The sequence below is a fragment of the Heptranchias perlo genome, chromosome 3, assembly GCF_035084215.1.
Source record: "Heptranchias perlo isolate sHepPer1 chromosome 3, sHepPer1.hap1, whole genome shotgun sequence".
Lineage (NCBI taxonomy): Eukaryota > Metazoa > Chordata > Chondrichthyes > Hexanchiformes > Hexanchidae > Heptranchias > Heptranchias perlo.
The window spans coordinates 39,556,277-39,576,477 of NC_090327.1; the positions used below are offsets into that span (position 1 = coordinate 39,556,277).

Here is a 20,201-nt window from a genome sequence, read left to right on the forward strand (position 1 = left end):
ACCTCTCCCTCGCTCTTAGTGACAATTTAGTGATGTCATTGATTCCCCAACTAGAGGAAATAGTCTTTCTCCATTCATGTTGTCCAAGTCCTTCATAATTTTAAAAACCTCTTGTTACAATTTCGAGTATCCCGAAATTGCTCGGGTTCAGTAGCATCAGTTGTTCCCATTAGTGGATCCCACACTGCTTATGCACTTCACACTTCTCTGCATTAAATTGCATTTGTCATCTGTCTGCCCATTCTGTCTGTAGTCCTGAAGTCTTTTACAGTCCTCCTCATTGTTTGCTACTCCCCAACTTTGCATCGTCAACAGAGTTCTAGATTGTTCTCTCTATGCCCAAGTCCAAATTATTTCTATATGTGTTTATTTATATAAATATATATATACACACAAAACAAAAGTAGGCCCAGCTCTGACCCCTGGGGTACACTGCTTTCAACACCTCTCCAATCTGACCAAATTTCTCTCCATGCTGCTACATTTCCTCATACCATATACCTGAGTTTTTGCAACAAGCCTTCTGAGGGACACTTTGTCGCATGCCTTCTGAAAATCCACATACACTGCATATATTGTATTCCCTTTATCTTAACAATTAATCACTTTATCAAAAAACATGCGCCTTGATTATCTCACGCATCTGTAAATGCTCACTAATTTGATCTCGATTTAGGTTTGCTGGATATATGCTACCAGTTGCCTGAGTGTTCAGAAACCTGTGAAGAGGGGCATATATTAGCAGACCAAATCTTGATTGGTACAAAATGTAGGTTGGCTGTCTGACTTTGTCTTTGATCAAATAAAATTTGAACCTTTTAAAAATCTGTATTGCAAAACTTATACTGTCGGTTTGTACCTGGTATAAATGATTTCCCACAGTAGAAAGCTTGGACTATGCAGCGCATGCTGTCTTGTTTCCCTACTGTTTTAGCCTCTCTGCCTTAATCCTTCCTCAAGACCTTTTGAGACACAAACAAAGTGTGATTTAAGAACACTTTAACTTGCATTTTGAATGTTTGATAGTAAAGAGCTAATGTATTTTTATCAGGAAAGACTTCAAGCATGTAAAATATGTTTTCTGTTTGACTATGAATGGGTTCCAACAATATTAGTACAAATACTGTAGTGCCTGTAGGACTGTACTGTAGTTGCCTCTTGGGATATCAAGGAAGCTTGCAAGTGTCTAATCTCAGTACTAGACAGTCCATAATTAGATTAATGTCCCTATAGGATGCTTAATCTGTAAATAGATTAACCAAGGATGCAGGGATCTGCTTCCTTGAAATGCAATTTGTAAATTTTACTCATTGGCTGTTTTTTGCGTGTAAGCTATTAGACAGTAGAGTGATAAACACAGGTAGGCATCAGGTGCTTGGAGTTTACATAACAGCATCATAGTTAAATTATAGTCCAGATTTTTTTAATGAAGATCCTGCTACTTGGCTTGCAAAAATCCTAATGGGTTTGTCATCATTATGTTTGAATTGAATCAAATGTTGCTGTGAAGCGACCTGAACCCATCACCTTTCGTATTTACATTAGGAATCAAAGAGAGTCCTGACTGTGTAAGAAAGTTTGAAATGAGAAAAGGCCCCATACAATTTGCAGTGTTACGGACTCGAGCCAACCTGTCTAACCTCGCACAGGACGTCAGTAATTACAAGAAACAAAGCTGAATGTTTTTGCACCTCAGATGGCTCAATGGACCCCACATATTGTGATACTGAGCCATACCAGGAGGTCTCAGATTTGATATCTGGTCTGAGCTAAGTTAGCTGATCTCAGCTGGAGTAGAGGTGGACATACTACAATTGGCCTGAGTGCCTCAAGGCTAAGGCTGGGGAAGGGAAAATCACCAGGTTTCCCACTCCCAATTACTGTCCAGTGACACCTACTGAAAGACATTTGTGTGGGGATGCCAGATCAGGATATCATTGGATTATCAGCAGATCAGACACTCACTGCCTAGGCTCACTCACGAAAACCCATTTGCTGTCCACAATCACATCTTCCCGGCCGCTGGCCTCGACTAACATGGCACATTTATCTTTGGTGTTTCCACTGGCTACGCAAGGCTTGGTAGGATTAGCACAACATAAAAGGGGCTCACGAATGGCTACTTTGGCAAAATACTGGAGTGCTGCCAAAGCCTATGGTCTGCACCTCAGGATGTGTCACCACCTTCAGTACAGGAGGAGAAAAAATTGTAAAGAATCATAGAATCTTATAACAGAAGGAGGCCATTCGACCCAGTGTGTCTGGGCTCTTTGAAAGAGCTATCCAAATAGTCCCACTCCCCTGCTCTTTCCCCTTAGCCCTGCAATTTTCCCCCTTCAAGTATTTATCGAATTCCCTTTCGAAAGTTACTATTGAATCTGCTTCCACCACCCTTTCAGGCAGTGCATTCCAGATCATAACAACTCGCTGCATAAAAAAAATTCTCCTCATTTCCCCCATGGATGTTATGCTAATACATAAAGAAAAAAATGAAATTTCGCAATGATCCATGAAGGTAATTGACTGAAAAATCCAGAGCATCCATCTAACATTATGGTGTAGATTACTGAACCCTAACCAATTACATTCAACAGCTGAAATTCCCATTGTCCCAAAGGCACATTGGCCTCATTGAATAGAGTATTTGATCTTCTCTATAAATACTTGTCTTTGGAATAAAGATTTGAGTTGTGTTCAACCGGTAGTAAGTTAGTTCAGCGATTTCTTTCCTACCTTTATGAGGACTAACTTAGATTGCAAGATATGGACACAAGCTCCATGGAGTGCACAGAGAATAAATACATAGGTGTATTTAAGGGGAAGCTAGATAAGTATGTGAGAGGAATAGAAGGATATGCTGATAAGGTGAGATGAAGTAGGTTGGGAGAAGGCTCGTGTGGAGCATAAACACCGGCTCAAACCAGTTGGGCCGAATGGCCTGTTTCTGTGCTGTACATTCTATGTAATTCTATGAATGGAAATTAAATGCAATTTCTCTGACAGTTGAATAGTGTGAAACAATGGATAACATCACAGAAAAAGAATTCAAGTTGTAGGAGTATTAAAGAAAGACTTGCATTTTTACAACATCTTACCGTGTCGCTCAGAAATACCTCAAACTGGTTCACATACAATTTATGGCTTTGATGGATAGTGACTACTGTTATGTTGGTAAATTAGGAATAAAACTAGTTATTTATGCATGATATCTTTCTATCCTTCAACTACTTTTAAGCTGATATTGATCAGTTAATCAACATGGCATTAACCATTGACATACTGATTGATCAGCTATCTGGCGTGAAGCACAATACATTTATATAAATTGTATTGTAGATTCAATGAAACCCATTTATTATCAAACTATATTGCATCATTATCACAGAAACACCACCTCACACTGTTCCTTTCTCACTTCTATTTTGTAAACAATTTTACAACACCAAGTTATAGTCCAACAAATTTATTCTAAATTCCACAAGCTTTCGGAGGCTTCCTCCTTCCTCAGGTGAATGGTGTGGAAACACAACGTTCACCTGAGGAAGGAGGAAGCCTCCGAAAGCTTGTGGAATTTAGAATAAATTTGTTGGACTATAACTTGGTGTTGTAAAATTGTTTACAATTGTCAACCCCAGTCCATCACCGGCATCTCCACATCATGACTTCTATTTTGTGTTATGATAACAGGCTGTTTTATGATTTCCCTGCACTTTAGAGGTCAAATGATCTCCAGTAGTGGTCACAATTTAGCTGCTTATGTGTAGCATGAACTTCTCAACAGACAGGTCTCACATCATTGCCAGACCCTCCTCGGAAGTTGGGTTTGATACCACCACGTGTTGGCTGAATCCCACCTTTTCTGACTACTGATTTCCCCCATGTTCTCATATCTTGTCCCACTGCTGCTGCATCTGCTTGATATCTGGTATGTTCCCCATCTTAATTTAAAATTTAAATGTGAAAGCATTTGCCCACACAGATGGACAGATGTGTGGGAAATAAAGGTGCACTTGGAGCAGCCTCACTGGAACAGCTCCATGAAGCTGCCGTCAGCCTTATAGCATCAGGCCTTGGTATAATTGTGGCATTAATCTTGCATGTTTTTTGAGTATGTCAGCTAGTTGCAACAAACCTAAATTTAACATGCAAACACAACTGAACCATTTCATAGCTTGTTTGTTTATGAAAGTGCTTGTATTTAGCCTTATTATGCATCCCAAACAAACAGGAACGTGAAAGGGTCTGCTCCCAGAGTTAATCCCTTAATCCTTTGCTTGTTGTGCAATATTTCTTATAATCTTTGCTTTCTCACTTTTTGCTGTTTGGTTTGTATTTCCTCTACTTTTACCACTTTGCTCATAGATGCACACTTGTACATTATAAAGAATTGAAGATTTCTTCTGATAGGCAGGTTTCTAAATGTTTCATCGATCTCAGTTGATGAAAGCAGTGGCTTGGAATGGAGGTCTGATAAAGCAGCTATTTAAATGTTCACTGAAGTGCGTAAACACTGGAATTAAAATATGTGCTGCAGTACTAATTCTGTTGATTACTTGGCCCAGTTATGCCTGGAGAAACATGATTATGTAATATCATTTGAAGTGTTACAACATTTGAGCTCATTCAGTTGGACGAATCTTGATGGGTCCTTAGTCAAAAACTAAGCAGCGGTTTCGTATTCTGATTTTTAAAAAATGAATCATTTCTTGTGTTTAGTTTTACACAATTTTATGATATATTTAGTTATTTTTTTCAGTCTGTTGGTTCTTACACTCCTAATGCCAGGCTTCTGCGAGATCCTAGTGTCCACTGTGTTTGTGGACTTCAAATTCACGAGAGAGTAGATTCAGTGAGGCTCTGCCCCAGAATCTTTGGGGACTAAAATGATAACACGATGCTTGTCTCAAGACATCATTTTAGTCTCAAAAACCCACATGAGCAACCTGACATCAGCAAGGTTTAGCTGTGTAGTTTAAGGATCTTTACAAGATGGTCCAGTTCTAGAACAGTGTTTTTCACTAAGCTTTTGCTGGGTCAGAGTCCCCAAGCTGTGTTGTGCTTGATGGCCTCTATCAGAAATGCTCCAACTCATTGCCACAGAGCGATAGTATGTTTGTCTGTGCCCACAGTTTGCCAGATGGTGAGGGTCCTGGCCTCAACTGTGCCACCCTTGCAATTGCCAAGTGGATGAGAGGCTCTTTCCTAAGGAAAGGTGGAGAAATCTAGAGGACTGAGTTCTATTCAAATAGTTATAGATTGCTTTGTAGATTCTGGGATATCCCTGCTTCCAAGCAGCTTTCCTTTGTTTCCTCTCACTGGACAGCAACAGAAGGGGGAACAGGGCTGAATCTGAGCTTTGGCAACACCCCACAGCTGAGAAGGCCACGAATGGAAGTCCAGAGACACATTGAACAGTAGCTCTTCCGAGGGCCACAGGTGAAGTTGAGGCAACCTATAATTGGCTGCCAGGTTGTATTCTGAGTAAATTGTTCTGAAAGATCGGTATCACAACTAAGTACTAAATGCTACAGATACAACTGATGAACGACACACCTTGAGTGTTGTGTTGGCTGTCTCAAATTGCATTCTAGCACTAACCCATTGTTATCAGTGTTTATAAATACTGTTGTTACCATAAGAGTTTGGTGTAAATCAGGAATAATTGTATAAACCTGAATCCAAGTAGGTGTGTTGAATTTATAGTCTTGCTTGTTTGCTGTAAATGTGACATTTTGTTTTTGAATTATTCTGTAAGTTATCACTGGTACCCTTCTGTGAACTACCATCTGTTGAAGACCCTACCATATGTTGAAGACCAGTGTGCTCTCTCCCCACTGGGAGCATGGAACCATTCCTTACAATTGCAGCACCGCTGCCAGCAATACTACAATTGTAGTATCAATGTACCCTTAAACACGATAATGGGTTTATGTTTATTTTTGTTTTGTTTTTCTCCTCCTTCAGCAGATTATGCAATATGTCCCATTTTTGGCCAACCCAGTGACTCTCTGATCTGTTGCTAGGCTTCTGCCTATACCTGTGGCTTTACTTAAAAACATTCCCCTTTTTAAGAATTTACTAACACCAAATCTAACCTGGATTAAAATACTTTTCAATTTGACCGTACAACCACAGAATGCTGCACAACTTCCACATTAACAATCTCAACAAAAATCATCTTTTTTACTAATTTTTCACTTACTGTTAATCCATTTTGGAGGATTAGGAATAGTCACAGGAGTTCTAAACACGGATGAATAGTCTGCTAAAATTAATGAAGACAGGGATTTGGTCACCTTGATTAATTTTTTGTACATTTGAGTTTTTAAAGTTAGTTTCTTAGTATCTTGATGAGTAGATAGGTTTGGAGTTACTCACTGATTAGTAAGATGAATGAGTCCTTTTTCAAAGATTGTTCAGATGGTGAGCTAACATGGGTTTATGCAGAGAACTTGTGGAAGTCTGCTATACTAAGGGCAATATATTTGGACCCAGTAGCAATGCAGTAAAAGAATGGTCCAGGAGCCCATCGGAAACCAGCCTCCAGTATCAGGGCAATTGGTTTATTTGTGGATGCTGGATATACAGTACCTGAAAATAAAACCTAGCAGGTGGCATATTCTGCAAACTTTAAAAGCCAAAAGGAATTTCTATAAGTTGGATGTTTTTGGCTCATAAGTAGAGTCACTACTTTTGATTTATAGTTAGGTACAATATTTACCAATAAAGTTAGCAAATCAGGCACAAATTATTTCCACTTGAAAGCTACAGGCACTTGTATTAAAAACAGGTGAATTTGAGAAATAGTAAAAAAAAAATCATCTTAACAGCACAATATTATTCTTAATTAATGATTACATTAATTTTAAATAGGTAGGAAAATTGAATATTTGAATGTCATATAAGGAATTATTTTAACCATCAATATATCAAAAAAATAACAGAACTCCTGATTCCCCATCACAGTCCGATTCGTAGTGATTTGCCCATTCTGAGTAACAGAGCAGGTTGTAGAAGTGTACAATGATCTTTACAGAACGCGAAATGAAAATTTAGGACAGCATTTCTACATACACCGAACTTGAAAAGGATACGGAGGACTAAAGTTTTGTGCTACTTTTAATTTTTTTATTTTCAGAAGGAGAAATGAATATACTGCTACCTCTTGCCCCTGGCAGTACTGACCTCTGACCTTACCACCACGCTTTCACCTCATCCTTTCTCACCTCTGACTCAATGTTACCATGTGTCCCGATCCCTGTGTTTATAGTGTTTCCCCTTTAATATTGTCAGAGCTGTCGAGCATGATACTCACAAGATATTCAATTACAGTCTCCACTGAAATGAATGGGGATTAGCCCCACAGTATAATCCTTTGGTGCAAATGCTTATATTCCTGTCTTTGAGTGTTTTTTTGAAAGAATGTAAGGAAGATAGCACAATGTCCTAGACCGGTGAAGCACTAGAATGTTGTACTGAATGAGCAATATAACAAGGCCAGCTCCCGACAAGTGAATTGGGATTTAAACATTGTAGCTCCAATGGCACTTGCCTTGTAATACTTATGCAACAGATTATCTGGTCATCATCACATTGCTGTTTGTGGGAGCTAGCTGTGCGCAAATTGGCTGCCGCGTTTCCTACATTACAACAGCGACCACACTTCAAAAATACTTTATTGGTTGCAAAGCGCTTTGGGATGTCCTGAGGTTGTGAAAGGCATTATATAAATAGAAGTCATTTCTTTCACTTTGAGTCTCATCTGCAACTCTTGAATGCCACTGCAGCCACTCAGGTATCTGTGTGCGAAGCTCTGAATTTTGGAATTAAATTGGTGTGATCATTGTGCATCGCTCGATTGCCACTTCTAGCACCAACCAGGCCTGCAGAAGGTCAGAGTGAGTGAAGGGTTGGACTCATACCAGTATTGAGAGGCAACCAGACGGTCTTAAGCTTGTTTCAGCTCCACCTGTTCTATTGGAGCCGACATAGTGGGAAACTCTGCTCAGATGTTTGTGGAGAGTCTGACAGGAAGCAAATGGTGCAAAACAGGAATTAATAGACCCTGTTACCCAGGTACTGCCAAATTTGATACCGACAGCAGGGAATATGATTACAGCTTAATTCACAGTTGATTTAATCTGTTAAAAAGGTGAATTGTGTTTGTCAGATTGGTGGGAATGTGATTACTATTGGCTGGAGCAGGTAGCCAAACTGTGTTAAAATATGTAAATAGTCTGTAAGAATCAATCAAAACGTATGCTGCAACCATGGCAGATCTAATATGTGTATATAAATAAGGCAAAATCAAAAATGTTAGATTCATGCAATTAAATTGATTATACAATTATGGTTCATATTCAGTTTATTATCTAGATAGGAGTTATTTTTGTAATTTTTAATTTACTTACTTTGAAGGAAGTAATAAGAACTTGAAGAGATTGCCCCCCAAAATGGTGCAGTCAATATGTTAGGAATAATAAGTGCATGAGCAACCTTTACTTTCCCTACTGTGCACCGAGCAGGAAGAGTTTTAAACTTATCAGTACATTTAACAGCTTGTTACTAGGATGTGTTTATTACAGGGCCTCTAAGTTATTTATGTATTTATTGCTACACGACTATTGCGTCAGCTTAATTTCTGCCCTCAGCCAACTCATGTGACTCCTCCTGCTTTCCCTTTCCAGCGGCTTTTGCTGCAGGGCTAGCTTTTAAACCAGGATTACTTTGATATTATTTGTTTCTGTGTAATAAAGCCTGGGCTGCTGACCTTGCAGAGAAAGAGCCCTGCTCAGAAAAGTAATGTTGAACTTTTAGTTCAATGATGTAACCGATAACAGTAAGATTTTCACACTGTGTACATGGCACAGAAACAGACCAGTCAGCTAAACCACTGAAACATCAAAACGATTCTTTATTCTTTTCCACTTCCCCTGTGCCTTCACATCACTTCCAGCTGGATAGGCAGAGTGGGCTTGCTTGGCTGTAAACATTCCTCGTGATGTGGGATCAGTGCCACTCCACGATCGGCAGGTGGCAGGACAAGATGAGCAGGGTCATGCTTATTCCCCCTAAGGAGATGTAACGGTTCCCGTCTGTGTGGCCGTCCCCTCGTCGAGCTGCTTCGTCTAGAACTAGCATCTTTCACCTTTCTCAGAGAAACAGAATGATGGGAAGCCCTGGGTCTCGTATACGTACCAAATCAAGAATCAGAAGTACAAAAACAGGACATGGTGGTAACGCACAGCAAGTCTGTCAGTATCCGTAAACAAAGATAGGTTTATGTTTCAAGTGTAGGCCCTTCATCAGAATTAGTTTTGCATTTTTACACTTCCTCTGGGATTTGGGAAAGCGTTTATACAATAACAACAACTGGCATTTATATAGAGCCTTTAACGTAGTAAAACATCACAAGGTGCTTCACAGGAGCAAAATTTGACACTGAGCCAAAGAAGGAGACATTAGGACAGATGGACAAATGCTTGGTCAAAGAGGTAGGCTTTAAGCAGAATCTTAAAGGAAGAGAGAGGGGTGCAGAGGCGATGAGGTTTGGGGAGGGAATTCCTGAGCTTAGGGCCTAGACAGCTGAAGGCACAGCCGCCAGTGGTGGAGCAATGAAAATCAGGGATATGCAAGAGGCCAGAATTGGAGGAACGCAGAGATCTGGGAGGGTTGTAGGCATGGAGAAGGCTACAGAGATAGGGAGGGGCGAGGCCGTGGAGGGGTTTGAACTTGAGGATGAGAATTTTAAAATCGAGGCGTTGTTGGACCTGCAGCCAATGTAGGTCAGCGAGCACAGGAGTGATGAGTGACCGCTCTCCAGTTCCTCCACTCTCCTGTAATTGTTATTGGATGGAATTTGAGAAACTGGGGATTTCAAAATTCCAGGGTCCCTGCTTCATTGGCAGAGGTGCGGTGGCTCGGGACACAGTTTACTTGCAAGCAAGGACGTTAACTTCACCTCAAATTGTGGGGATCGAGTCATTTAAATATTCGGGGCAGGTAACCCGTGCCAGCTGGAGAGTAACAGAGGTGACCACTCTGATTGCTAGTAAGAAAGTTAGACTGGCACCTGGCTTCTCTGATGGCTGAAGCTGGAGGTCCTTAATGGGCTCTAGATAGAATTTGTGAAATATATTTAATCACCCCAGGAGAACAAAGCTTGCACAATGAGAATTGAATGTCTCCAGGCAGTCTTGGGGCCTTTACTAGGCCCACAACAGAATCCGCACCGGCTGTCAGCTGCTGGGAGTTTCATTGGGCCTAACAAGGGAGTAATTGGCTGAATTCCGAGTGTAGCCTCGGAAGTCCTCCAGACACTCCCCCAAAATGAGGGTGAGGGGGGACTTGCGCCCCTCCACCAACTGGACTTTGGGTTGGACTTTAAATGGGACAGAAACCCCGTTCTGTCCCAAATTCCAGCTCTCCCAGTGGGCAATCTGCCTGCTTTTTGCTTTCCCCAGCCACCAGAAATTTGGCCCCTTGACTTTCTGCAAGGCCTATAGGGGAGCAGAAACAAGGGATGGTGTAAAGATGTGAATCCTCTTGCTTGAACTTCTACAAAAAAAAATCCTGTAAATCTCTTAAAATCGGTGCGCCAGCAGGGAATTGGTACTGAGCCAGTGAGTCATACGTGCAGTCTTAAGCTATATTGTAGGCACTCTGATACAATGAACTTGCCCAGCACACTTAGAAGATTTCAAGAGAACGTTGTTCCAGCAGCAGAACTAAAGACCCACAACAAAGTGATTAATGTTTCCAAACCCAACTGACGGCAGAGATCCACGTATTGTAGTGCAAAAACGCTATGAAAGTGGCCTGGGATGATTCTCCCACTGACTTCTCCCTCCCTGGACAGAATCGCTCAAGTTCTGCTCTCTCTGGTGGCAGAACAAAGATTGAGAGTGCTGTGTCGGAAACCATGGACATGATCTGGTGTGAAGTGTTCCGAGTACAATGGACTGTGCCATTCTGCAGCCTCCCACTCTTCTAACATGAACAACTGTTGATAACGATAGATAAGAGCAGACATTAAAATGAAGAGGAGAATGTTACAAACAGGTCAGTGGATCCACTAACTCATTCTCAGATTCACTGGCACACTCCCTCAGGTGGTCATTTACCATTGTAGGAATTAGAGAAAGGAGGAAATCTGCAGCATGTCATCAGAAAGTCTCATATCTAAGTTTGCCGATGACACAAAGATTGGTGGCATTGTAAGCAGTGTTGATGAAAACATAAAATTACAAAGCGACATTGATAGATTAGGCGAATGGGCAAAACTGTGGCAAATGGAATTCAATGTAGACAAATGTGAGGTCATCCACTTTTGATCAAAAAAGGATAGAACAGGGTAGTTTCTAAATGGTAAAAAGTTAAAAACAGTGGATGTCCAAAGGGACTTAGGGGTTCAGGTACACAGATCATTGAAGTGTCATGAACAGGTGCAGAAAATAATCAATAAGGCGAATGGAATGCTTGCCTTTATATCTAGAGGACTAGAGTACAAGGGGGCAGAAGTTATGCTGCAGCTATACAAAACCCTGGTTAGACCGCACCTGGAGTACTGTGAGCAGTTCTGGGCACCGCACCTTCAGAAGGACATATTGGCCTTGTAGGGAGTGCAGCGTAGGTTTATTAGAATGATACCCGGACTTCAAGGGTTAAGTTACGAGGAGAGATTACACAAATTGGGGTTGTATTCTCTTGAGTTTCGAAGGTTAAGGGGTGATCTGATCGAAGTTTATAAGATATTAAGGGGAACGGATAGGGTGGATAGAGAGAAACTATTTCCGCTGGTTGGGGATTCTAGGAGTAGGGGGCACAGTGTAAAAATTAGAGCCAGTCCTTTCAGGAGTGAGATTAGAAAACATTTCTACACACAAAGGGTGGTAGAAGTTTGGAACTCTCTTCCACAAACGGCAATTGATACTAGCTCAATTGCTAACTTTAAATCTGAGATAGATAGCTTTTTGCCAACCAAAGGTATTAAGGGATATGGGCCAAAGGCAGGTATATGGAGTTAGATCACAGATCAGCCATGATCTTATCAAATGGCGGAGCAGGCACGAGGGGCTGAATGGCCTACTCCTGTTCCTATGTTCCAGTATTACAAAGAAAGAAAAAGAAAGACTTGCATTTATATAGCGCCTTTCCCGAAATCAGGCCGTCCCAAAGCGCTTGACAGCCAATTAAATATTTTTGAAGTGTAGACACTCTTGTAATGTAGGGGAATGTGGCAGTCAATTTGCACACAGGAAACTCTCACAAACAACAATGTGATAATAACCAGATAATCTGTTTTAGTATTGGCCAGGACACTGGGGAGAACTCCCCTGTTCTTCTTCAAAATAGAGCCATGGGGTCTTTTACATCCACCTGAAAGGGCAGATGGGGCCTCGATTTAACGTCGCATCTGAAAGACGTCACCCCTGACAGTGCAGCACTTCCTCAATTCTGCACTGGAGTGTCAGCCTACATTTTGTGCTCAAGTCTCTGGACACTACTGCCATCATGCAGATGGTGGCATGAACTGCTAGAAAATCTCACCTTTCATTTGTTCAATTTTGTACCATGTTCTACTTTGAGGATTTTACCTGAGGACAAATTGGCTTGAGGATAATATTTAGCAACTGTTATCATTGTACCATTTGTGCAACATTCAGTTATTACCAAACCATTTCATATTCATATATAATGTATATCATTTTACAATTTGGTTTCCTGCTATCACGCACTGTTCTCGAGGTGAGAAAGGTGGGAGATGGTCTGCTCGCAAGCGTCTGTCATTGTCGATCTTATGCTGGTTGCTAAACTGGTCAAACTGGTTCAGATAACTCCAGCTTTTCCGCCCTTTCTACAGGAAAGCTCGTCGTCTGCACCTCCCACTGGTACTGCCAAGATTGTGAATTTACTTGTGGGAAATACAGCCCTGATGTTTAAAGTAGCAAAACTTGTCTTGACTCCAATTTAAATTTAACATGGAAATTTAAATGCATGTAAACCCATCTTGTATGTGAATGAGTGTCATTGTTCATATAGTGCATATATTCCAATGCTCTCCTGGCCGGCCTCCCACTCAGGATATTGGAATGGAGGGGAGTACCTTTTAAGTACTCTTGTAAACATAATTTTTGGACGTTGGGCTACAGTCAGTCAGCCTCATCCGCTGGCAGCACATACTGAGCATTTGGGTGCAGGCTGTGCACACTTTTTTGACCATTTTAAATGCTCAAAAATCGTGAGCAGCATGCACTCAAATTTACAATGTGGAGTCCTACCTGATGAGGCTCACTGCCGGCAGCCCAAAGTCGGAAAATGACCACTGTATAACCAAGAGGCTGAGAATTCTGTTTGTCCAACTTGACTGGTGGTATGAGTTAAAGCAGGAGTGTCCAAACTTTGTGAGCCACTTGGGAGCAGCAGGCCAGACACAAAATTTAAATCAATGTTCATATTAATTTGCATATACGTCAGCCTTTGGATATAAATGGATCTTGCTGTATGGTTTAGAATTTATCAACCACTGAGGCAGATTTTCAAACCTCCCAAGTTTACAAAATTCAAACGGGACAAACCCAAGCAGTAGGAGATATAAACGTAAATGGAACCAAGTTTGCCTGGGCTTTGTGGATTGGACTGCCAGGGTTTTTGGGCGGCATCTCTACTAAGGGCAGTAGTTTTGATACCTCAAAGATCAAGGATATTGTGTCCATTAAAAATACCAGGGAGCCTAAATCCCTTGGGACTCCACCTCATTGGCCGCCACAGATATACCGGAGTAGAAATTGGACCTCGTTACACTGAGTCTCTGCCATTTTCTGAGGGGTTCTGCTGGAGTTACTGTGGGAGATCAGCAGAACCCCTGAGGAATTTAGACTCTCCAGTGTCACAATGTATGTCTAATACAGTTTATGGAAATAGATACAAATAGAGATAACGTTATGTGATAATCATTTGTACATCTTTTCTAAGATCAATTTACCACTTTCCCAAAATTTAAATATTTATCATACGGAATTGCCAAACTAAAGTATGAAGTCATTGGCTTATCAGCTAAGAGGAAAATTTACCAATTCATTACCCCAATTAATTAACTTCTAAATTATTTAATTTAATGCTCTATAGATCATAGCTAGGTTCTGAGAATAATGAAACTATTGCTAGTGCTCGTAAATTTCTGCTAAAGAAACTGATAATACAAGTCATTGTCTGATAGTGCGACCACTGTTTACATAGGTGTAAAGACTGAACAGGCTGGGGCTCTTTTCTCTAGAAAAGAGAAGGTGACCTAATAGAGGTCTTTAAAATTATGAAGGGGTTTGATAGGGTGGACTTGAAGAGGATGCTTCCACTTGTGGGGAGACCAAAACTAGGGGCCATAAATGTAAGAGAGTACTAACAAATCCAATAGGGAATTCAGGGGAAACTTCTTTACCCAGAGAGTGGTGAGAATGTGGAACTTGCTACCATATCGAGTAGTTGAGGTGACTGGCATAGATGCGTTGAAGGAGAAGCTAGATAAATACATGAGGGAGAAAGGAATTGAAGGATGTGATGATAGAGTTGGATGAAGTAGGGTGGGAGGAGGCTTGTGTGGAGCATAAACACCGGCATAGACAAGTTGGGCCGAATGGCCTGTTTCTTTGGTGTTAATTCTAAGTGCATGCCAGAGTTCTTTATGCTTTAAATGCCATTAAACAGGACCTTCAAGACAGGGAGTAGCTAGCATACATCAGCCAACCTGCGTGGCCCCATCTTCCCCAGGTCTAATGTCGCTGGGATTTAAACATGGCCTCCAACTGTTGGAAATCACTCTACACGCTGTTACTTATCCCCTGGACAGAAAGGTGTCAAATGATGCACCACCTTGCCCCTGCTGAGATAACACTGAAGTAAATATGTACATTATGACGTGTGTCATGTATCCCTTCCTAGGCCTCTGTTCTGAGAAGCTAATCAGACTGACCTAGTTGAAACCATGTAATCCAGCTGTTTCATTGCACCATGGAAAAATAGTAATTCTGATTGTCAGAGTATTTTTGGGGGCTGGTACAACAATGCCACTGGAGACTTTGCTGGAATTATCATCCTCTTTCCACCCCCTGCCCCACACAATTTTTTTGATCCCATTGTTCTACAGATACAGTGACCTTTCATCTTCAGTTAGTGTGCAAGAATACAGTTAGGGGACTGTGCAGTAGAGAATGTGTATAACATGAGTGCTTCTTTTATTCCTTCCAGGCGCCGGTTGATTTCCCAGCGTTCTTCATTAGAAACTCTGGAAGACATTGAGGAAAATGCTCCATTACGGAGGTATGAAAATAACCCGTGTTGTCACTGACTTCACTGATTAGTTTGCTTTCACACCTTTGACCAATGGCTTACTGACTCCATCCCGTCAAGTAATCACCGCTGTTGCATAGATTATACAGCAAAATCCTATCAACCCCATCAAACAGCAATGTTCCAGATGGACCCCGTCTTGTCAGGTTATGTGAAGTGGCAGCTCTATTACACCAGGAGATGGTTTACTCGTATAGTAGGCTACAGAACATTTTGGAGGGGGAGGGCGAACAGCCAGCTGTCGTGGTGCACATAGGCACCAACGATATAGGTAAAAAAGGGGATGAGGTCCTAAAAGCAGAATATAGGGAGTTAGGAGGTAAATTAAAAAATAGGACCTCAAAGGTAGTAATCTCAGGATTGCTGCCAGTGCCACGTGCTAGTCAGAGTAGAAATAGGAGGATATTTCAAATGAATACGTGGCTAGAGGAATGGTGCAAGGGGGAGGGATTCAAATTCCTGGGACACTGGAAACGGTTCTGGGGGAGGTGGGACCAGTACAAACCGGACGGTCTGCACCTGGGCAGGGCCGGGACCGCTGTCCTAGGAGGAGTGTTTGCTAGTGCTGTTGGGGAGGGTTTAAACTAAAGTGGCAGGGGGTTGGGAACCTGAGCAGGGAGAGAGAGGAAAGCGTAACAGGAAGGGACAGAAGGTATGGAGTAATAGGTAAAGTGTTAAAAAAGGAAAAAGCAGGAACTAAGCGTCACAAAACAGATTTGAAAGTTCTTTATCTGAATGCACGTAGCATTCGTAACAAAATGGACGAGTTAACGGCACAAATAACTACGTATGGGTATGATCTTGTGGCCATTACAGAAACATGGCTGCAGGGTGACAACGACTGGGAATTAAATATGCCAGGGTATTTAACAATCAGGAAGGACAGGCAGGAAGGAAGGGGAGGTGGGGTGGCTATGTTAATAAAGGAAGGAATCACTGTAATACAGAGAAATGATATTGGGACAAAGCATCAAGATAATGAAACAGTTTGGGTGGAGATAAGGAATAATAAGGGGGAAAAAACATTAGTGGGCGTAGTATATAGGCCTCCTAATAGTTGCAACTCTGCTGGAAGAAGTATTAATCAGGAAATAGTCGGGGCATGTAATAAGGGAACAGCTATAATTATGGGGGATTTTAATTATCATATTAACTGGACAAATCAAATTGGGCAGAGCAGCCTTGAGGACGAGTTCATTGAGTGCATCAGGGATGGATTTCTTGAGCAGTATGTAACTGATCCTACTAGGGGGCAGGCAACCTTGGACCTGGTCCTGTGTAATGAGACAGGATTAATTAATAATGTCCTAGTTAAGGATCCCCTTGGAACGAGCGACCACAACATGGTTGAATTCCATATCCAATTAGAGGGTGAGAAGGTTGATTCTCAAACAAGCGTACTGAGCTTGAATAAAGGAGACTATGATGGTATGAGAGCGGAATTGATTAAAGTGGACTGGGAAAATAGATTAAAGGGTAAGACGGTACATGAGCAGTGGCGTTCATTGAAGGAGTTATTTTACAACTTTCAAAATAAATATATTCCACTGATGAAAAAAGGGTGTAAAAGAAATGACAGCCATCCGTGGCTAAGTAAAGAAATTAAGGATAGTATCCGACTAAAAACAAGGACATATATGGTAGCCAAACTTAGTGGGAGGATAGAAGATTGGGAATTCTTCAAATGACAGCAAAAAGTAACTAAAGGATTGATTAAGAAAGGGAAGTTAGATTATGAAAAGAAATTAGCAAAAAATATAAAAACAGATAGCAAGAGTTTCTATAGTTATATAAAAAGAAAAAGGGTGGCTAAGGCAAACGTAGGTCCCTTAGAGGATGAGACCGGGAAATTAATGGTGGGAAACATGGAGATGGCAAAAATGCTGAACAAATATTTTGTTTCAGTCTTTACAGTAGAGGACACTAAGAATATCCCAACACTGGACAAACAGGGGACTCTACGGGGGGAGGAGCTAAATACGATTAAAATCACTCAGGAGATGGTACTCAGTAAAATAATGGGACTCAAAGCAGATAAATCCCCTGGACCTGATGGCTTCCATCCTAGGGTCTTGAGGGAAGTGGCAGTAGGGATTGTGGATGCTTTGGTGATAGTTTTCCAAAATTCCCTGGACTCAGGAGAGGTCCCGGCAGATTGGAAAACTGCTAATGTAACACCGTTATTTAAAAAGGGTAGTAGGCAGAAGGCTGGAAATTATAGGCCAGTTAGCTTAACATCTGTGGTGGGTAAAATTTTGGAATCTATTATTAAGGACACAGTAACGGAACATTTAGATAAGCATAATTTAATAGGACAAAGTCAGCATGGCTTTATGAAGGGGAAGTCATGTCTGACAAATTTGCTTGAGTTCTTTGAGGATATAACGTACAGGGTGGATAAAGGGGAACCAGTGGACATAGTGTATTTAGACTTCCAGAAGGCATTCGACAAGGTGCCACATAAAAGATTATTACTTAAGATAAAAAATCACGGGATTGGGGGTAATATTCTGGCATGGGTGGAGGATTGGTTATCGAACAGGAAGCAGAGAGTTGAGATAAATGGTTCATTTTCGGACTGGCAACCAGTAACCAGTGGTGTTCCACAGGGGTCGGTGCTGGGTCCCCAACTCTTTACAATCTATATTAACGATTTGGAGGAGGGGACCGAGTGCAACATATCAAAATTTGCAGATGATACAAAGATGGGAGGGAAAGTAGAGAGTGAGGAGGACATAAAAAACCTGCAGGGGGATATAGACAGGCTGGGTGAGTGGGCGGAGATTTGGCAGATGCAATATAATATTGGAAAATGTGAGGTTATGCACTTTGGCAGGAAAAATCAGAGAGCAAGTTATTTTCTTAATGGCGAGAGACTGGAAAGTACTGCAGTACAAAGGGATCTGGGGGTCCTAGTGCAAGAAAATCAAAAAGTTGGTATGCAGGTGCAGCAGGTGATCAAGAAAGCCAACGGAATGTTGGCTTTTATTGCTCGGGGGATAGAATATAAAAACAGGGAGGTATTGCTGCAGTTATATAGGGTATTGGTGAGACCGCACCTGGAATACTGCATACAGTTTTGGTCTCCATACTTAAGAAAAGACATACTTGCTCTCGAGGCAGTACAAAGAAGGTTCACTCGGTTAATCCCGGGGATGAGGGGGCGGACATATGAGGAGAGGTTGAGTAGATTGGGACTCTACTCATTGGAGTTCAGAAGAATGAGAGGCGATCTTATTGAAACATATAAGATTGTGAAGGGGCTTGATCGGGTGGATGCAGTAAGGATGTTCCCAAAGATGGGTGAAACTAGAACTAGGGGGCATAATCTTAGAATAAGGGGCTGCTCTTTCAAAACTGAGATGAGGAGAAACTTCTTCACTCAGAGGGTGGTAGGTCTGTGGAATTTGCTGCCCCAGGAAGCTGTGGAAGCTACATCATTAGATAAATTTAAAACAGAAATAGACAGTTTTCTAGAAGTAAAGGGAATTAGGGGTTATGGGGAGCGGGCAGGAAATTGGACATGAAGCTGACTTCGGATCGGTCAATGCCCTGTGGGTGGCGGAGAGGGCCCAGGGGCTGTGTGGCCGGGTCCTGCTCCTACTTCTTGTGTTCTTTAGATTTGTGGTTGGGATCAGATCAGCCATGATCTTATTGAATGGCGGAGCAGGCTCGAGGGGCCGATTGGCCTACTCCTGCTCCAGTTTCTTATGTTCTTATGTTCTACTGAAACATTGCTGGAATGGTTAGCAATAAAGGGCATTCTCCACTAAAAAGAAAATCTTGATGTTGTGCTAGGCTGCAAATATTCCTATAACCCAACCTTTCATCATATGGTACTGTCCACAATGGAAACCAGTATCAGTCACACTAATGGTGTAAATTGGATCCTTTATAGGAGAATTGCACTGCCTTTACATTTCATGTCTATTGCAGGCACCAGCTATTGAGAAAGGAACTTATTTTCCTTCATTGTAATGGTTTGTGTTTTTATTGCCTTTTTTTGCAGATGTAGGACTCTATCAGGTTCACCCAGACCAAAAAGCTTTAAGAAAATTCACTTTATCAAAAATATGCGACAGCATGACACCAGGAATGGCAGGTATGGAGCAAATGTTTTTAAAAAAAATAATTTCCTGAGGTGTTCTCCGTGCTGGCTGTTATTAACCATGAGTCAGAGGGTGAGAACACTTTTTTTCCATGGCATTTTAATTTAGAGTTATACTGGAGTTGTTCAGTCGATAAACCTTACATTGGCAGTAAGAGTGTCTTGTCTCCAGGCAACCTTAGCAATCCAATCAATGGTATTCCTAGAGGGGGAAGGAGCTGCTGACTGCTACCAGAGTTTAGAATATCTATTGTTATTATAGGACAGTGTACAATTTGATGCTGTACTGTACCTCTGAGGGATATGTACTGAATTACAACGACACTTAGGGGTTTAGGGCCTAGCAGCGTGCCAGAGTAGTAGCATACGTGTGGGATGGGACTACTTGGGCCAAGTGATGTAACATCCTGACACTGCAAGTTGTCAGCCGTGGCTCAGTGGTAGCACTTCTTGCCTCTAAGACAGAAGGTCGTGGGTTCAAGTCCCACTCCAGAAATTTGAGCATGTAATCTAGGCTGATACTCCAGTACAGTACTGAGGGAGTGCTGCACTGTCAGAGATGCTGTCTCTCAGATGAGATATTAACTGATATCTGTTGTCTCAGGCGGATGTAAAAGATCCCGTGGCACTATTTGAAGAAGAGCAGGGGAGTTCTACTGGTGTCCTGGCCAATATTTATCCCCTAACCAACACCACTAAAGAAACAGATTATCTGGTCATTATCTAATTGCTGTTTGTGGGACCTTGT

At 41.6% G+C, this 20,201-nt stretch overlaps 1 protein-coding gene across 4 annotated transcripts in view; it reads left to right on the forward strand.

Moving 5' to 3' along the window:
- Positions 1-20,201, forward strand: part of cables1 (Cdk5 and Abl enzyme substrate 1) — a 142,431-nt gene that overhangs the window by 36,805 nt on the left and 85,425 nt on the right. For all 4 annotated transcript variants that reach the window (XM_067979109.1, XM_067979102.1, XM_067979090.1 and 1 more), the window contains exons 2-3: positions 15,244-15,315; positions 19,355-19,447. In XM_067979109.1, coding sequence (XP_067835210.1) covers positions 15,244-15,315; positions 19,355-19,447 — 165 coding nt within the window. The remainder of the gene's footprint in view (positions 1-15,243; positions 15,316-19,354; positions 19,448-20,201) is intronic.